Source organism: Pelodiscus sinensis, chromosome 1, assembly GCF_049634645.1.
Source record: "Pelodiscus sinensis isolate JC-2024 chromosome 1, ASM4963464v1, whole genome shotgun sequence".
Lineage (NCBI taxonomy): Eukaryota > Metazoa > Chordata > Testudines > Trionychidae > Pelodiscus > Pelodiscus sinensis.
This window is the reverse complement of record NC_134711.1, coordinates 190,691,500-190,706,150: the sequence shown is the minus strand read 5'-3', so window position 1 is coordinate 190,706,150 and position 14,651 is coordinate 190,691,500. Positions and strand designations below refer to the sequence as shown.

Below are 14,651 nucleotides of genomic sequence, written 5' to 3'. Positions count from 1 at the left end.
GAAAGCAGGCTGATATAATGAGAAGTGTCAGGAGACTTTAATAATAGGTAATGCTACCTGTCCTTTGTATAATAATCAAACAGATATCAATTTTACATTAATTCCTAATATTTGTAAAATATAAAAATACTCACATTCAACCTTTTTCTCCAGCATTGCCAAGTGATTTGCTACTTCAGTTTTCAGTTCATTGATTTTAAACACCCTGAGGGGGGAAATAAGATGAAATATAAATGTATATGTATATGTATATGTATATGTATATGTATATGTATACAACAAAGAAAAGATTTTGCACTAGAAACCACATGCCAGTTTCAAAGGATCCTAAGGTATTACATTTAATGTAAAGAACAGCAAAATCTGTACTGAATGTACAACCTTGAAGAAAGATATGGATAGTCCATGAAAATTAAAAGAGAATGCTCTAGTTAAGGCGCTGAGAAAATGAAGTCATCACCCCATGTTCTAGCAGATATTTGTTATCAAACCCCTCATGGAAGCAAAATTTAATTAACTGTTCTTCCAGGCCAGCACACAAGTATTTTTACAGCTTTGAAGCTCTTTTTTTTTCTTTCAATCATATTGGTGGCTTGCAGAGAGAGATGCAGCAGAATTGATCCCTCTTGCTGAAGCCTTTGAGGATAAAATAAGCATTTGTCAAAACATTCAGAATTATTATCTGAGAGAGAAAATGTGCACATTAGATTGATAAAGAAACGTTGAGCCTACGAAATTCAACAAAACAGCACCTTTTTTTTTGTTTCTAGTCATATGATGGAAGCACAATTTAATCAATTAGCCTTTCTTGTTCAAATACCGGCCAGATTCCATCTTGGCATAAGCCTTGTGAATCTCCCCATAGTAGTCAGTGGGATTTGCAAGGGCTGAGTCTGGCCGTAAAGCTGGAATTGCTAACTTCTGAAGGCATGAAGTACTCAACAGCCTTTGAATTCCAGACTTCGTCTACACTACCAAATTTTGTTGGCAAAAATGGCCAACAAAACAGTGAGAGGGTTCATATTGCAATGAGTCTTTTGTCAGGAAAAACACCCAATTTCAGTGACAAAAAACTTCCAACCTGGGAGAAACTTTGTTTCTTTTCTCCTCCCTTTATTGTTGACAAAGAATCAGTGTGGACTCTGCTGTTTGTTTTGTCCAGAGAACTGGCTTCCACCAGTATCCCACAATGCCTGCCCTCATGGCTGTGCTCACTATTTTGATCTCTGCTGCCCTTCAGGCATGTGTCCCTCCCCTTTCAAAGCCTCTGGGAAGTATCTGACAGCTGAGTGAGTTGCTCCCTTTGGAGAACAAACAAAGAACAAATCATTGGAATGCTTCTGTTCTTCCCTGTACTAGGAACACAGCCACAGACAGGCTGCTGCTGCAGGGGGAGGACTGGAGAGACTTCTTTGCTGCTTTGACATTCCTCAGCATAGAGAGCTCACAGAACTCCTCATGATGGTGCTCCCAGCAGCTGAGGATGCTGTGAGAGAACTCAGAGGGAATCCCAAGATGTACAGGGATGAGTTCTCTCTTCCCACAACCCTGCATCATGGGATACATAACCACAGTACATTGCTTGTATTGCCAATGATGGTGCCCCCAATATGAACATGATCTGTTGACAGAGGGGGCAAATGTGAGCACCTTCTGCCAATTTTTGTTTTATCGACTTTTGAATGTTGACATAAGTTCTATTGACAAACCTTGGCAGTGTAGCTATGGCCGCAGAGGAAGTTTGGTGCCTCACTTCTTGAGCCTCCTTGAAAGCCTCAGCTTGTGTCAACAAAAGCAACAGAACCTTGAGTTTATAACAATGATGTAAAGATTTTACCTTGAGAATTGTTCAGCGATCTGTGTCAATACACTCTGGAACAATTCCTCTTTCTCTAAAAAACAAAAAACAAACAAAAAAAAATGGGTCAGCATAGTATATGACGCAGCTGGAGAAGGCAGTGAAGTGAAGTCTGACAATATATGTATTACTTCAAGGTTAGGGCCTGGCAAATGCCACCAACCTGCTGCAACAGGTAGGGGAACTTGGCGCAGCCATCAGAGAAGGGGAACAGTCCCAGCTGTGAGTAAGGATCTACTCACTGAAGGACCTCTTCCTTGGAGTCACCTCTGGCATCCATTGCCATCTGGAGGGAAAAAGGATGCTGAGTTCTCAGCACTCCCTAGCTCCCAGGATTTAACCTGGAATGGGAAGTCATGTGGAGACTATCTGGACCTCCTACACATAGCCCCGCTCTACGATTCTGAACTAGGAATGGGAACCAGGCCTGACAGATGTTGTAGGCCTAACTGACCTCCTGTTTAGGGGGTCAGGAAAGAATTTTTTTCCTTTCAGGGGCCAACTAGGAGAGGCCCAGAGAACTTTTTGTCTTTTCACAGCACTTTCAAGCCAGAGTGAGGTAAGTAGGAATGTGTTTGGTACCTAACTCAGGGTATGTCTACACTACCCCTGAGAACTGTCTGTCCGGGGTGGGAGTCGGGACCCTTTAAGCACAGCCCTCGGCTAGCCTGAGGCAGCAGTTCCACGCTCTAAGTCCTCATCTGATGCCCTGCCGGCACTGCTTCTGGCCATCCTTAACCCCGGTTCAGGGTCCACTTAATGTGGACATGCTAGTTCGAATTAGCAAAATGCTAATTCAAACTAGTTTTTTAGTCTGGATCCGTTAGTTCGAATTAGCTTAGTTCAAATTAACTAATTAGTTAATTAACTAAGTTAGTTCGAATTAGCGCTGTAGTGTAGACATACCCTCAGGTACGTGATTCAGTTGTCAATTCATCACAAGTTGCAGCTGGTTTCCAGTGTGGTTAGAAGGATACATCAACTGTTTTCCAGAGATAAGAGACCTGGGATTTTGGTGATGGTCCTTGAGTTTTTGGGTCAAAGTGAAACCCTGAAGCCCTTTTAGGCAGCCTCTCCACCATGCTGGCTGCACCCTTTGTTCCCCTTTTGAGAGTACATTGCTCTGGGGCTCAGAATGAACTGAGTCTGGGAGGGTCAGCTGAGGAGAACCTGCTCTGAGTTTTGAGTTATGTGATAGCAGCCCTGTAAGTTTCACACTTGGAACCAACTAAATGGGCCTGGTATCGGAGAGTAGGGCTGATGGTGGGTAGCACCCCACCTCTGCATTACAGTTCATTAAAATTTATGGTGTTCAGTTTAAAATCCATCCATATGTCTGTCCTGTGTTTGCTGTGTGTCCGCATCAAAGAAATATATACAGCAAAGCAGCTATTCGGGTACATTAAATGTAAATCTTCATTTGGAACATAGATAAACTAGTGATGGTGTCTTTCCCTTTCCACCATATTTGCTACTTCCTTGGTTCTGACACAATCTCATGTCCCCTGACTACAGATTACAGTCAAAGTTTTCAAAAAAGGCTAGTAATTTTGGATGCCCAACTTGAGGTATCCAAAAAAGATCCGATTTCCATGACATATTCTGCACATATCCTCTGACAATCGGGCACCTTTCAGGTGTCTCAGGGTGGATCCCCAAAACTGGAGGCACTCGAGATCATTAATTACTTTTGAAAATCTTGCTCCACTTCTCGGCTTGCACAGGTTGTGTTCACACTATAAACACATGGGCTGAAGAATCCAAATAACAACATGTTAATGCCTCAGCGTGGCTAAAGCACAGCTTGGAATTGTGCTGTAGTCCTATCAGCATTGGTGCTGATTATAAAAAGCAGAAAAGTTCAGTAACATCTTAAATCGAGGAAGTGTCATTCCATGACCGTGTTGTATTCTTGGGTAGATAATCGTATCAGAAGTGTCTGCTTTACAAGGGCATAAATACACCATTGCTATATAAGGTGATTTTGCAGAGTTGGAGCTGGCAGGCTGACCGTGGAGTCTTTAGTGCATTTCACCCCCATTGCCTCCAAAACCACTCCCCAGATATTAGCCTATTCCCTAGCCTCCATTGTGCTTAACTACAATGTGGAAATAAATTGCATTACAGGAAATTCAAAATCTTGACCTTTCTGGAGACCTAGGGAGACCTCTAGTTTATGAAAGTGAGACACTAGTGGCATGATCTTCAATCAGGTAGAGTGCAGGCAGATGCTGTTAAGGTTTCTCCCCTACCACACAGCAAATTTACTGTGTGTCTGACCTGCAAATCTCTTTTATTTCCTTCTCCAGGGACTACAGCAATGCTGTTGTTTTGGATTTAAACTCACACTCAGGAGACCACCATATTCATTTTCCTTTGTAACTCAAATTAGGATTATAATGCAGGTCCCTAAACAAGAAACTTACCCTATTACCTTTATTGCATAGGCTTGCCAGATGCTTTCACCAAAAATCCCGAATATGGCAAAAAAACCAAAACAAAAAACCAGGAAACCAAACTTGTTGAACACAAACCCCCCCCCCCGCCGGCCTTTCGTACGAGAGAAACAGAAAATACCAAACATTTTACATATATTTTTCTGGGTTTTTTTACCGGATAGGGGCCAGAAAAAATGGACTGTCCAGGTGAAACACATTGTAAATTATGCAATGGAAGGAAAGCAATATACCACACATTGAGACCGACACTTGCTACAGAGGAGAATTCTAACCTTTTACTGTTCTTCATGATAATTACAGGAAGTCCACTTAGGCACACAGGAAAAGTTCAAGCTATACATTGGCTTTACAATGCTTAATACTCTGGTGGTTGGCATGGTGGTAAACCTTAAGGCTGTGTCTAAACGACATCCCTCTTTCGACAGAGGGATGTAAATTAGACACTTCAAAATTGCAAATGAAGCGGGGATTTAAATATCCTGGGCTTCATTTGCATAATTGCGTTATGGCGCTTTTTCGAAAATAAAACCGTGGTCTAGATGGGATTCTTTTGAAAACGGCACTCTTTTTTGAAAGATCCTGTAATCCTCAAAAAATGTCAGGTGCTCCAGAGGGAATGAACAGTAATCATCAAAAGCTTCAGAGGGTAGTCAAGTTAGTCTGTACAGGATAAACTTAAAAAACAACAAATCGTCTGGTAGCACTTTATAGACCAGGGGTGGCCAGCCCGTTCCGGACAAAGAGCCAAAATAGCACAAAGAGCTGGGGCAAAGTTGTTGAGCAAAAAAAAAAGCAACAAAAAAGGGGGGGGGGGAACAAGTAGCAGAGGGTATGAACATATCAAAGGGAAAAACAGGAAGGCATTGACAGTTTGCCTTCTTATTTTTCCCTTTGATATTTTCATACCCTCCGCTCCTTGTTTCCCGCCCCTCCTCCTTTTTTTCCTTCCCCCCCCTCCCTTCTTCCCTATTTATTTTGGGTCTGCACATCCTAAACTCAAAACTCTGGTCATCTGAAGAAGTGGGCTATGCCCACAAAAGCTCATGATACCATCTACATGTTTTGTAAGTAATCACCAAGTGATCCATCCATCCCGCATCACTCAATCCCAGCTTCTGACAAACAGAAGCTAGGGACACCATTCCCAGCCATCCTGATTAATAACCATTGATGGAACTGTCCTCCATGAATTTATCTGTCTCTTTTTTGAACCCTGTTATAGTCTTGGACTTCACAACATCCTCTGGCAAGGAGTTCCACAAGCTGACTGTGTGTGATGTGAAGAAGTACTTCCTTTTGTTTGTTTTAAACTTGCTATCTGTTAATTTAATTTGGTGATCCCTAGCTCTTGTGTTGTGGAAACAAGTAACTCTCCTTTATTTACTTTTTACACACCAGTCATGATTGTATAGACTTCTATCATATCCCCCCTTAATAGTCTCTTCCAAGCTGAAAAGTCCCAGTCTTATTAATTTCTCTTCATAGGGTAGCCATTCCATAACCCTAATCATTTTGTTGCCCTTTTCTGAATTTTTTCCAAAGCCAGGATATCTTTTTTTTAAATGAGGCGACCATGTAGTATTCAAGATGTGGGCGTACCATGGCAATATATGGCCGTTGATCCAACTTGTCTAGTATCCTTTCTATTCCTGGCAGTGGGTAATTCCTCTAGTTGAGAGATACTATACTACATGGACATTATTTTTTTATTGATGCTTATGCTCTGAAGCATGAAAAGTGACAGCACCTTTAAAAATTATATCCTCTCCAATCTAGCTGCAGTTGCTATAGCTATCACCTATATCTACACAGAGATCTATTGTCTATATGTACACACACAGACATATGTGCATGTATGTATATTCATTATCTAAATGTCTAAGGACAGATCCTCAGCTGATGCAAAGTGTCATAGTTCCACAGATATCACTGGACCTATGACAATTTATCCAAATTTACCCCATTTTACACCAATTTGCACTATTTAGCCAAATGTAATGAGGCCACTAGAGAAGGAATCACACTAGACATTTTAAAGTAGAAAAGATCTGTACTTCTAAAAGGAAATCTTTGGTAAAACTGAAAGCATTAAAATGACTTAGAAACCTATGCATCATTTTCAGAAGTGACTTAAATACTTTGTCATAAATTACCCTAACAGACCTTGATATCCTTTGCTGGCATTTATTATGGTTTTTAGTCTGTATTTACTGATATTCAGTAAAATTATAAAAATATACGAAAAAGAAATAACTTGGCCAAAAGTCTGTGATGCAAATAAAAATTAAATTAAGCATAAATGTGTCAAAAGTTTGGGATTGAGCAAGGTAAATCTGAATGGTGAACATGGAAGATGCATCTGTTGTTGATATTGCTTGGGAAATAACCTACTTCCACATTAGATTTTTTTATTCATGCTTTAATTTTTGTCTGTGCACATGGCTTATGCCTTCTTCCCCGTTCAAGCATGGACGTCATCGAGAATCATTAACATCTATAGGTCCTACCTGCAATACAGACCACCTCACTAGTCCATACATTTTACTTCACCAGCATGCTACAGGCAATTATCATAGGTCCCAACAGTCTCATTCATGGACCGACCACAGTATCAGTATTTCCAAGCAAAATCCCAATCACAGAACTGTGTTTTAAAACATTGATAATACAGCAGGACAGCAAAGTTTCAGTTAACAACTTGCCTTGTACTACACAAACATCCTTAGGATGAAGCAGGTAAGTATATATTACTCCTAGGGGAATTCTGTGACAAAAAAATTAAAAATCCTATGCATAATATTTTTAAACTAGCCAATTAGCCCATCATAAGATGGGATTTTCAGGTCTCTCCTCCATGTCGGTCTTCTCTCCTGAGCCTCTGGTCTCTCGCTCCGTCTCTCTCTCTCTCCTCCTCCTACTGCCTCTCTCTCTATCTCTCTCTTTCTCGTCTCCTCCCCCTCCTTCCTCTTACTCGGGGGACTGTGGAGCCCAAATGGCCGGTTGGGGTATGCACTCCCCGTGCTACATGGGGGGCACAGAGCCCAAAGGGTCGCTTGTGCCACTTGCTGCCACGCAGTGGCCTGGCTGAACAGCGCAGAAGTCAGCCGAGCGCCATGCAGGATGTTCATGGCTGGAGGCGGGGCCTGGAGCCGCTGTCACGCCGCACGTCATCGCCCCGCCCCCCTTCGCCTCCCACTGTGGCGCTCGGCTGACTTCTGCGCCGCTCAGCCGGGCTGCCACGGGGGAGCCCAAACACATACTTGCTCCCCTGCAGAGGCCCAGCTGAGCGGCACAGAAGTCAGCCGAGCGCCACGGCGGGAGGCGAAGGGGGGCGGGGCGGTGATGTTCACGGCCAGGGGGCAGGGCCTGGAGCCGCTGTCACGCCGGACGTCACCACCCCGCTTCCCTTCACCTCTCGCCGTGGCACTCAGCTGACTTCTGTGCCGCTCCGCCGGGCCACCGTGGGGGAGCAAGTGATGCAAGCGGCTGTTTGGGCCCCATACTCCCCATACAGCACGGGTGGCCCAGAGGGAACAGCCAGCATTTCAGCATTACAGACTCACAGATACTGGGCTACGATATATATGATTCTGCATATTTTATTTTTCAAAATCATGTAATATAATCAGGCCAGTTTCAATTATTTTGGTGATGTATTTCAAAATGCCTATCAGCGAGTATATCTGCAACACTATAGACAAAAAAAAAAAAAGATCCAGGGAATGTTTTTTTGACAGTTTTTTGACTAGACACTAATACAGAATTCTGAGTAATAATTCTTCTAAACTACAACATAGACACACATTTCCCCCTCAGAAGCAGTGCAAAGATTTAGAGCATAGGCGGGTGGGGTATAATAGGCCAGGCAAGAGCACCTGCTGCTACGGAATGCCAGGTTGCATGTTTTTACTTAGTATTATGTGCTAAGTGGATTCCTGGGCAGCTGGGAAGATGGTTTTTGCTATTCAGTTTCCCAGGTTCATCAATAATCTCTCTGCAGTCCAAGGAGATTATTGTTGAACCTAAGAAACTGTATAGCATATACTACCTTCTCAGTTGCCTGGGAACCTGCATGGCTGACCCCAGCTGACTCCTTATCTCTTTCATTATATCAGGCATATCTGAACCTGCCCCAGGTGTCCCTGCACCCCTACTCAGCCAGACCCCCATATATCTGTGCACCCCCATTCTCACTCAGCCCCCACCCAGGCTGTGCCCTCCACTAGTCCTCTGAACTTCAATCTGTGACCCTTGCAGCAGCCCTCATGTGCCACATGCTATCCATCCCCCCATATCCTCCATGACCCTGGTCTCATTGACAAGTCTCTGTAAGGAACAGACTCTTCTCTTCCCTATTCAAAACTGGGGCTGCTTCCATTCTGGAAGTAGCTGCTGTCTGTTCCAGCACACAGTGGCCCCTACTGCGTGAAAGGCATAATTACAGCACTTCTCGGCAGAATGCATTTTCTGCTGTGAAAAAAACATTCTGAGCCGCACATAAATTCTGTGTATGTGCAGCAGTGCAGAATTCCCTCAGGAGTGGCCTCTACACAGGAAAAGCCTCTAATGAAGTAATTGGATAAGCATAAGGGCCACTAAATTTATATTATATGGCAATATATTAATTTGATTTATTAAACAAATCCTTGGTATACTTTAGGAAGTTGGTAATCTTTAAAAAAATCTAAGTGCATGAAGTGCTAATGTGAAGTAGCCACAGGAGAGGGAGAGTATTGGCATTTGCAGTACAAACTTCCTTAGTTAGCACTTTCCCCTGAAAAATGAAACCTAACCCATATCTGTAGTAGGGAAGTTAAATCCCACCACTGCCAGCACTGGTTCAGCTGCACTGTTGTTAGCAACACTAGAAGTCCTAATGTAGATAGGTCTCTGTCTCCAGCAGTTGTGTCAATTAAACCTGCTCAGCAGAGTAAAGTTATGTCTCCTTTATCTACTAAATCCCCAGGCTATTTACTGAGACTGTCCAAAAGACCATGCAATTAGTGCTTGAAAAGGCAAGTTCATCTTTAACAAGAGACTCGATTTTCAGGAATAGGATCTTATGGCTAAAAAGTAAAATGACAAAATGGTGCTAATTATAATCCCCCGTCCTCCACAAATGAAGCACAGTGGCAATATGCTATATTTCTCTCAATCTCTCCTGAAAATTCAAGAGAAACATTTTGTATTCTAAAGTCTCTCATATGTCTTAAACATATTTTAATATATTGGCAGACACACAAATTTATACTTTAGGCAAAAACAACAACTGGCATTTCTAACAGCTCTTTCTTGTACTTTTCTGATACAGTAAAACGTACCATGAATACAACACACATATAATATAAAATATGTTTTGGAAAACAATCAGTTGTATACACATATAAGAAACAGATACCTGACATTTAAAATGTATTTCTTTACAGCAGCTTCTGTTTCCTTTGAGAGCATCCATTACTACTAGGCTACTTCTCAAAATATTACAATTAATTATGAGAGACATCAGTAATACTTGTCAGAAACATTTGCTTTTATTTTCCAAATGATTTGACTATCACATGATTGCACCTCTAAAAAGGATCAAGCGCACAGTACTATTCTGACAGTTTAGGATCTAATTCATGCTCTGTTGTGTTTTTATTTTATTCGATTCCCAGGTTCAGTGACCCAAAGAGCAAATAAAAAGATTGGTTCTATTACAGTGAATAGTCTACAGTTATCTCAGAAAGGGTTTTTAACTGCTGTTGAAAATCAAAGAGCTGAAACAAAACAAGTAATAATTCTTATTTAAAAATTACCAGGAAAGCTGCTTCTTTGCTTACCGTACACAATGCCTGGAACACTATAAGTCCAGCAGTAAGAATAAACACAGAAACCTATGTACCCTGAATATCTGTTTCAATGGTGGTAGCATACAAGAGAGTGACAAGCTGCTTTTAAAAAACAACCCAGTAACAAAACTAGATGTTCTACTTTCACTCCCTCTGACTGACAAAACTCACTAAGAGTATCAGGACATTCTAATTCACGGAACAGTCAACTGTAACTTAATGTTTATAGATGTAATAAATGAGTTTCAAAACAAAAAAGTATGTTTTTATAACCCTAGAGTGCAGTAAAGATATATGACTAACAATGTCAATTCCTCTCTTCTTAAAGGGACAAAGCACCATTTCTTTTCACCATTTCAGGCAAGAATGCTACAATTGCTTATTGCAGCAAATAATTTTTTTAAAAAATTAAAAATTGGAAATGAAGCAGACAGCATTTAGTCTCTCTGGTTCAGATCCTCAAAGGCATTTAGGACCCTGGTTCCCACTGAAATCAGTTAAAATTAGGTGCTGCAATATCTAGGCAGGAAGAGCTACACTTCTGTGCCTCGGTTCCCTATCTGTAAAATGAGGATAATAATTTCCCTCCTATTCTCCTAGCCTTTGTATGTTGTGTCCATTTAGCTTTTCTGGGATGGGACTGGCTCTCCTTATGGGCCAGACTGTTGTTGTGCTCAAACCGAGTACCTGCCTTATGAGCTTAGTGATTCATTGCAATGCCTTGTATAAGAGGGTTCTACTCAATATACATCATGGAATCACAGTCTGATCTTATGTGTATGCACAGTGCATAGCAAAGTGGTGCCCCAGGCCTCATCAGGGTCTCTAATCTACTGGAACACAAACATGAAACATAATTATCATCCTCATTCTGAAATTCACATTTACAAAAATGGATATGGTTTTGCAAGACAAAGTTGTTGCACAATTTGCAAAGAAATTCTGTTTTGCTCTCCAACATTTTACAAGAGAAAAATCAGAAGATTTACACACACACATAATATTGCAGTAAACGAGTGCTGCACAGCTTATAGGCAAGATTCAACTCTTTTTACAGCTATCTGTTGCTTATGCTGCATTCGCTCTGCATATAGAACTCTCTGCAAGGCTTTTTGCATGACAACAATGGGAATTCATCCCCAAATGAGTGCATGATATTCCATAGTGCTTCTACAGTGTGGATATGTGATCTGCAGTATAGGCCCAGAGAAGAGGACTTTGCTCTTTTTCTTTAAAGGCCAAATTCCAGCACTCTTCTGATTCGGTCAGAAAAGAGATGCTCGTTAATGCTGCAAAAGCCCTCTCGTTGTCATATGTACTGTGGCTGATGCCACCATGCACATATTTTTCTGCCAGAATCAGGAGAAATTAGAGTACGACTATATACTCGGCTGATTAGGTCTTTCGCTCTCACACATGGCTTATATCCCACCAGGATATTTCACTAGGAAGGTGGTGAAGCACTGGAATGGATTCCTTAGGGAGGCGGTGGAATCTCCACCCCTAGAGGTATTTAAGTCCCAGCTTGACAAAACTCTGGCTGGGATGATTTAGTTGGGATTGGTCCCACTTTTAGCAGGGGGGTTGGACTCAATGACCTCCTGAGGTGTCTTCCAACCCAAGGATTCTATAACCCCTCAGTGCCAGATGGCACGAGTGACCATCCCTCCCCTGATTCACCCTTTGCTCTGGTGAAGGAGGAGTAAGTAACTGTGCTCTATTTGTGAAGACCTTTATTCAACCTTTTGGCCCCACACAGCTATTACAGCCAAGTATGGGGAGGCAGAAGCAGAGATCCTCCCATTTCCCACCTCTTCCCTGGGCTTGCTCCCAGGGAGTGGAAGAGGATTGGGGAGCAGCAGGCAATCCGTGTCTGTTCCCCTGAAAAACAGTCAAAATTACAACCTAAGCATGTCAAAGCGGGGGGAAAGGGGTAGGGTAGGAGTTGCTTACCTTACTGCACTTCCCTAGGCGGCCAAGCTAGGCCTGTGGTAATCTCACCGGGTATGTCTACTCATCAAAGTTAATTCAAAATAACAGCCATTATTTTGAATTAACTTTAATAGTGTCTACACAGGCGCTTAATTCGAATTTGGTAAAACTCATGCTACGAGGAGTAACACCAAACTCGAAGTAGCTATTTCGAAATAAGTGCTGTGTAGACACTTAGGGTACGTCTACACTAGCCCCCTAGATTGATCTAGGGTGGCTAATGAGGGCGACTGAAATTGCAAATCAAGCGCGGGATTTAAATATCCCGCGCTTGATTTGCATGTTCCCGTCCGGTCGCCATTTTAGAAATTGACTAGCCCGAAGTAAGTGCCTGCGTATAAACGCATCAGTGAAACGGGATTCCAATTTAAAGCCCTAACTCAAATTAGCTGGTATTCCTCCTGCAATGAGGTTTACCAGCTAATTCGATTTAGGGGCTTTAAATCGGAATCCCGTTTCACTGCTGCGTGTGGACGCAGGCACTTACTTCGGGCTAGTCAATTTCTAAAATGGTGACTGGCTGGGAACATGCAAATCAAGCGCGGGATATTTAAATCCCAGGCTTGATTTGCAATTTCGGGCGCCCTCATTAGCCTCCCTAGATCAATCTAAGGGGCTAGTGTAGACGTACCCTTATTTTGAAATAGGGGGCCTCCAGCCTCAAGCAAGAACACTCCTCTCCCTCCCCGAAGCCCTTAAAGGGGTTGATTCTGGCCACAGTGCCTGTGCCAGCTCCAAGCCTGCCAGCTCAGAGCCAGCAGTCACAGCCCCTGACCCAGTGGCCCCAAAACATGAGCCAGCAAGCCACTGGCAGCCAGCTCTCCACTGCTCTCCAGGAGCCTGCCAGGGCCTGGAGAAGGTGGGCACCTTCCTGGTCCAAGGTGGAGATCAGGGTGGACATTACTCAGGTTTGGGGGGGAGATGCCCCCAATGTCCATGATCTCCACACTAGACAGAGGAACACAGCCATCTATAGCAGGTTAGCTTCCAGCCTGGCCATCAAAGGCCACATGCGATCCCAGGAGCAGGTTCGCATGAAAATCAAGGTGGTCCAGTGAGACCCCCAACCCTGAGCCCTGAGCTTCCCCTTCCTCCCCTTGTTTCCCCCTTCCAGCTCTCTCCTCCCAGGTTTCCCCCTCCCCTCTCCCACCCTCTCTCTTCCCCTCTCCTGCCTCCTTTCCTCAATCTCACCAGAGTTTTATCCCTCCCCCCCCCGCCAGTTCTGTTAAATAAAGAGTTTGTGTTCATGAAAATACGTGTATTTTATTTGACATCAGGAAGCGGGGTTGGGAAAAGGGTAAGTGGAAGGACGTGAGGGAGGAATGAGGCACAAGCCCCCAGTGGGGAAGACCAGGGAGGCTCTTAGTGCTCCTCAGGGTGGAAGCTCTCCCGCAGGGCCTCCTGGATACTGACAGGCCCCCGATGGACCTCCCGGATGGCAGCCTGCAGAAAGTGCAGCCAGGCTCGCAGCAACATGTTCACAAGAAGTACCAGAGTGCCCAGGGGCAGCTCTGGCTCCATGTTGCATAGTGCTGTTGTGTCCTGAGTGAGGGCAACCAGAGCACTCCGAGACACAAATGCTTTGCTGTCCCTCAGTGAGGCAGGCAAGCAAGAAGGGACACCTGGGAACAGGCTGCCCTGGTGTGTGTGTCCTTTTAAGCACACGCCTCAGATAGCCTCAGGCAACAGACACACAAAGACACTCCTGACCTGATGCACTACCTCTGACCTGGTTCCAGTCAGCCTTAAATCCAAATCAGTGTCCACTCAGTGTGGACGTGGTATTTCGAATTAGCAAAACGCTAATTCGAACTGCATTTTGTGTGTAGATGTGTTAATTTGAATTAGCTTAATTTGGATTAACTATTTCTAATTAAGATAACTCGAATTAATGCTGTAGTGTAGACATACCCACCCTAAGATCCAGAATCAGGCTGGATAATTTCTGCCCACTGGTCCTATTCTTATACATCTATGTGAGCTGGTGCTTCTGCCCAGCTCACAGTCCAGATTTATTTTGAGCATTTTGTTTTGATAAGGAGGATAGTCCTTCCAAATGTAAAAGATCTGAAGGACAGAAAGCCTTAGACGTGGGCACAACGAGGGTTGGTTGGGATTTTTTTTACAAAATGGTTTTTCATTGTTCATGCCAATTCATGAAAACCAAGGCTTTCCCAGGAAATATGTCTATTTTGCAAGTCTTTGTTCTGGGAATGTTGCTGAGGTCTTAGCCTGAATTTCTGGGACCAAAAGAAACCCGCCACACAATAGTCAGTTGCTTTGTGCCCTCACCTGGAATGAGAAAGATCCAGGTTCAAGTGCCTGTGTTGAAGCTTGCAAAGATGCTGCTCACATCCCAGGTAAGTGTCCAACCTCTGGACTTTAGAGTCAGTCTCAATTTCTCCTATTGGACTTTGCAGAACTGATTAAATGATCTCAGGACCAGAGACTCAGGTATAGCACAGGTTTAAACCTGCATTTCCCACATATCAGGAGAGGGCCCTAACCACT

General features: G+C 43.3%; 1 protein-coding gene across 5 annotated transcripts in view; it reads right to left on the bottom strand.

Annotated features, from left to right (window-relative positions):
* PDE9A (phosphodiesterase 9A) overlaps window positions 1-14,651 on the bottom strand; it is a 96,850-nt gene that overhangs the window by 51,068 nt on the left and 31,131 nt on the right. For 4 of the 5 annotated variants that reach the window (XM_075912259.1, XM_075912262.1, XM_006137869.4 and 1 more), the window contains 2 exons: window positions 1,838-1,892; window positions 135-205 (listed from right to left, as the gene is read on the bottom strand). In XM_075912259.1, the coding sequence (XP_075768374.1) occupies window positions 135-205; window positions 1,838-1,892 (126 nt within the window). Of the gene's footprint in view, window positions 1-134; window positions 206-1,837; window positions 1,893-10,139; window positions 10,380-14,651 lie in introns of those variants that run through there. The other variant, XM_075912274.1, reaches the window with a different exon arrangement.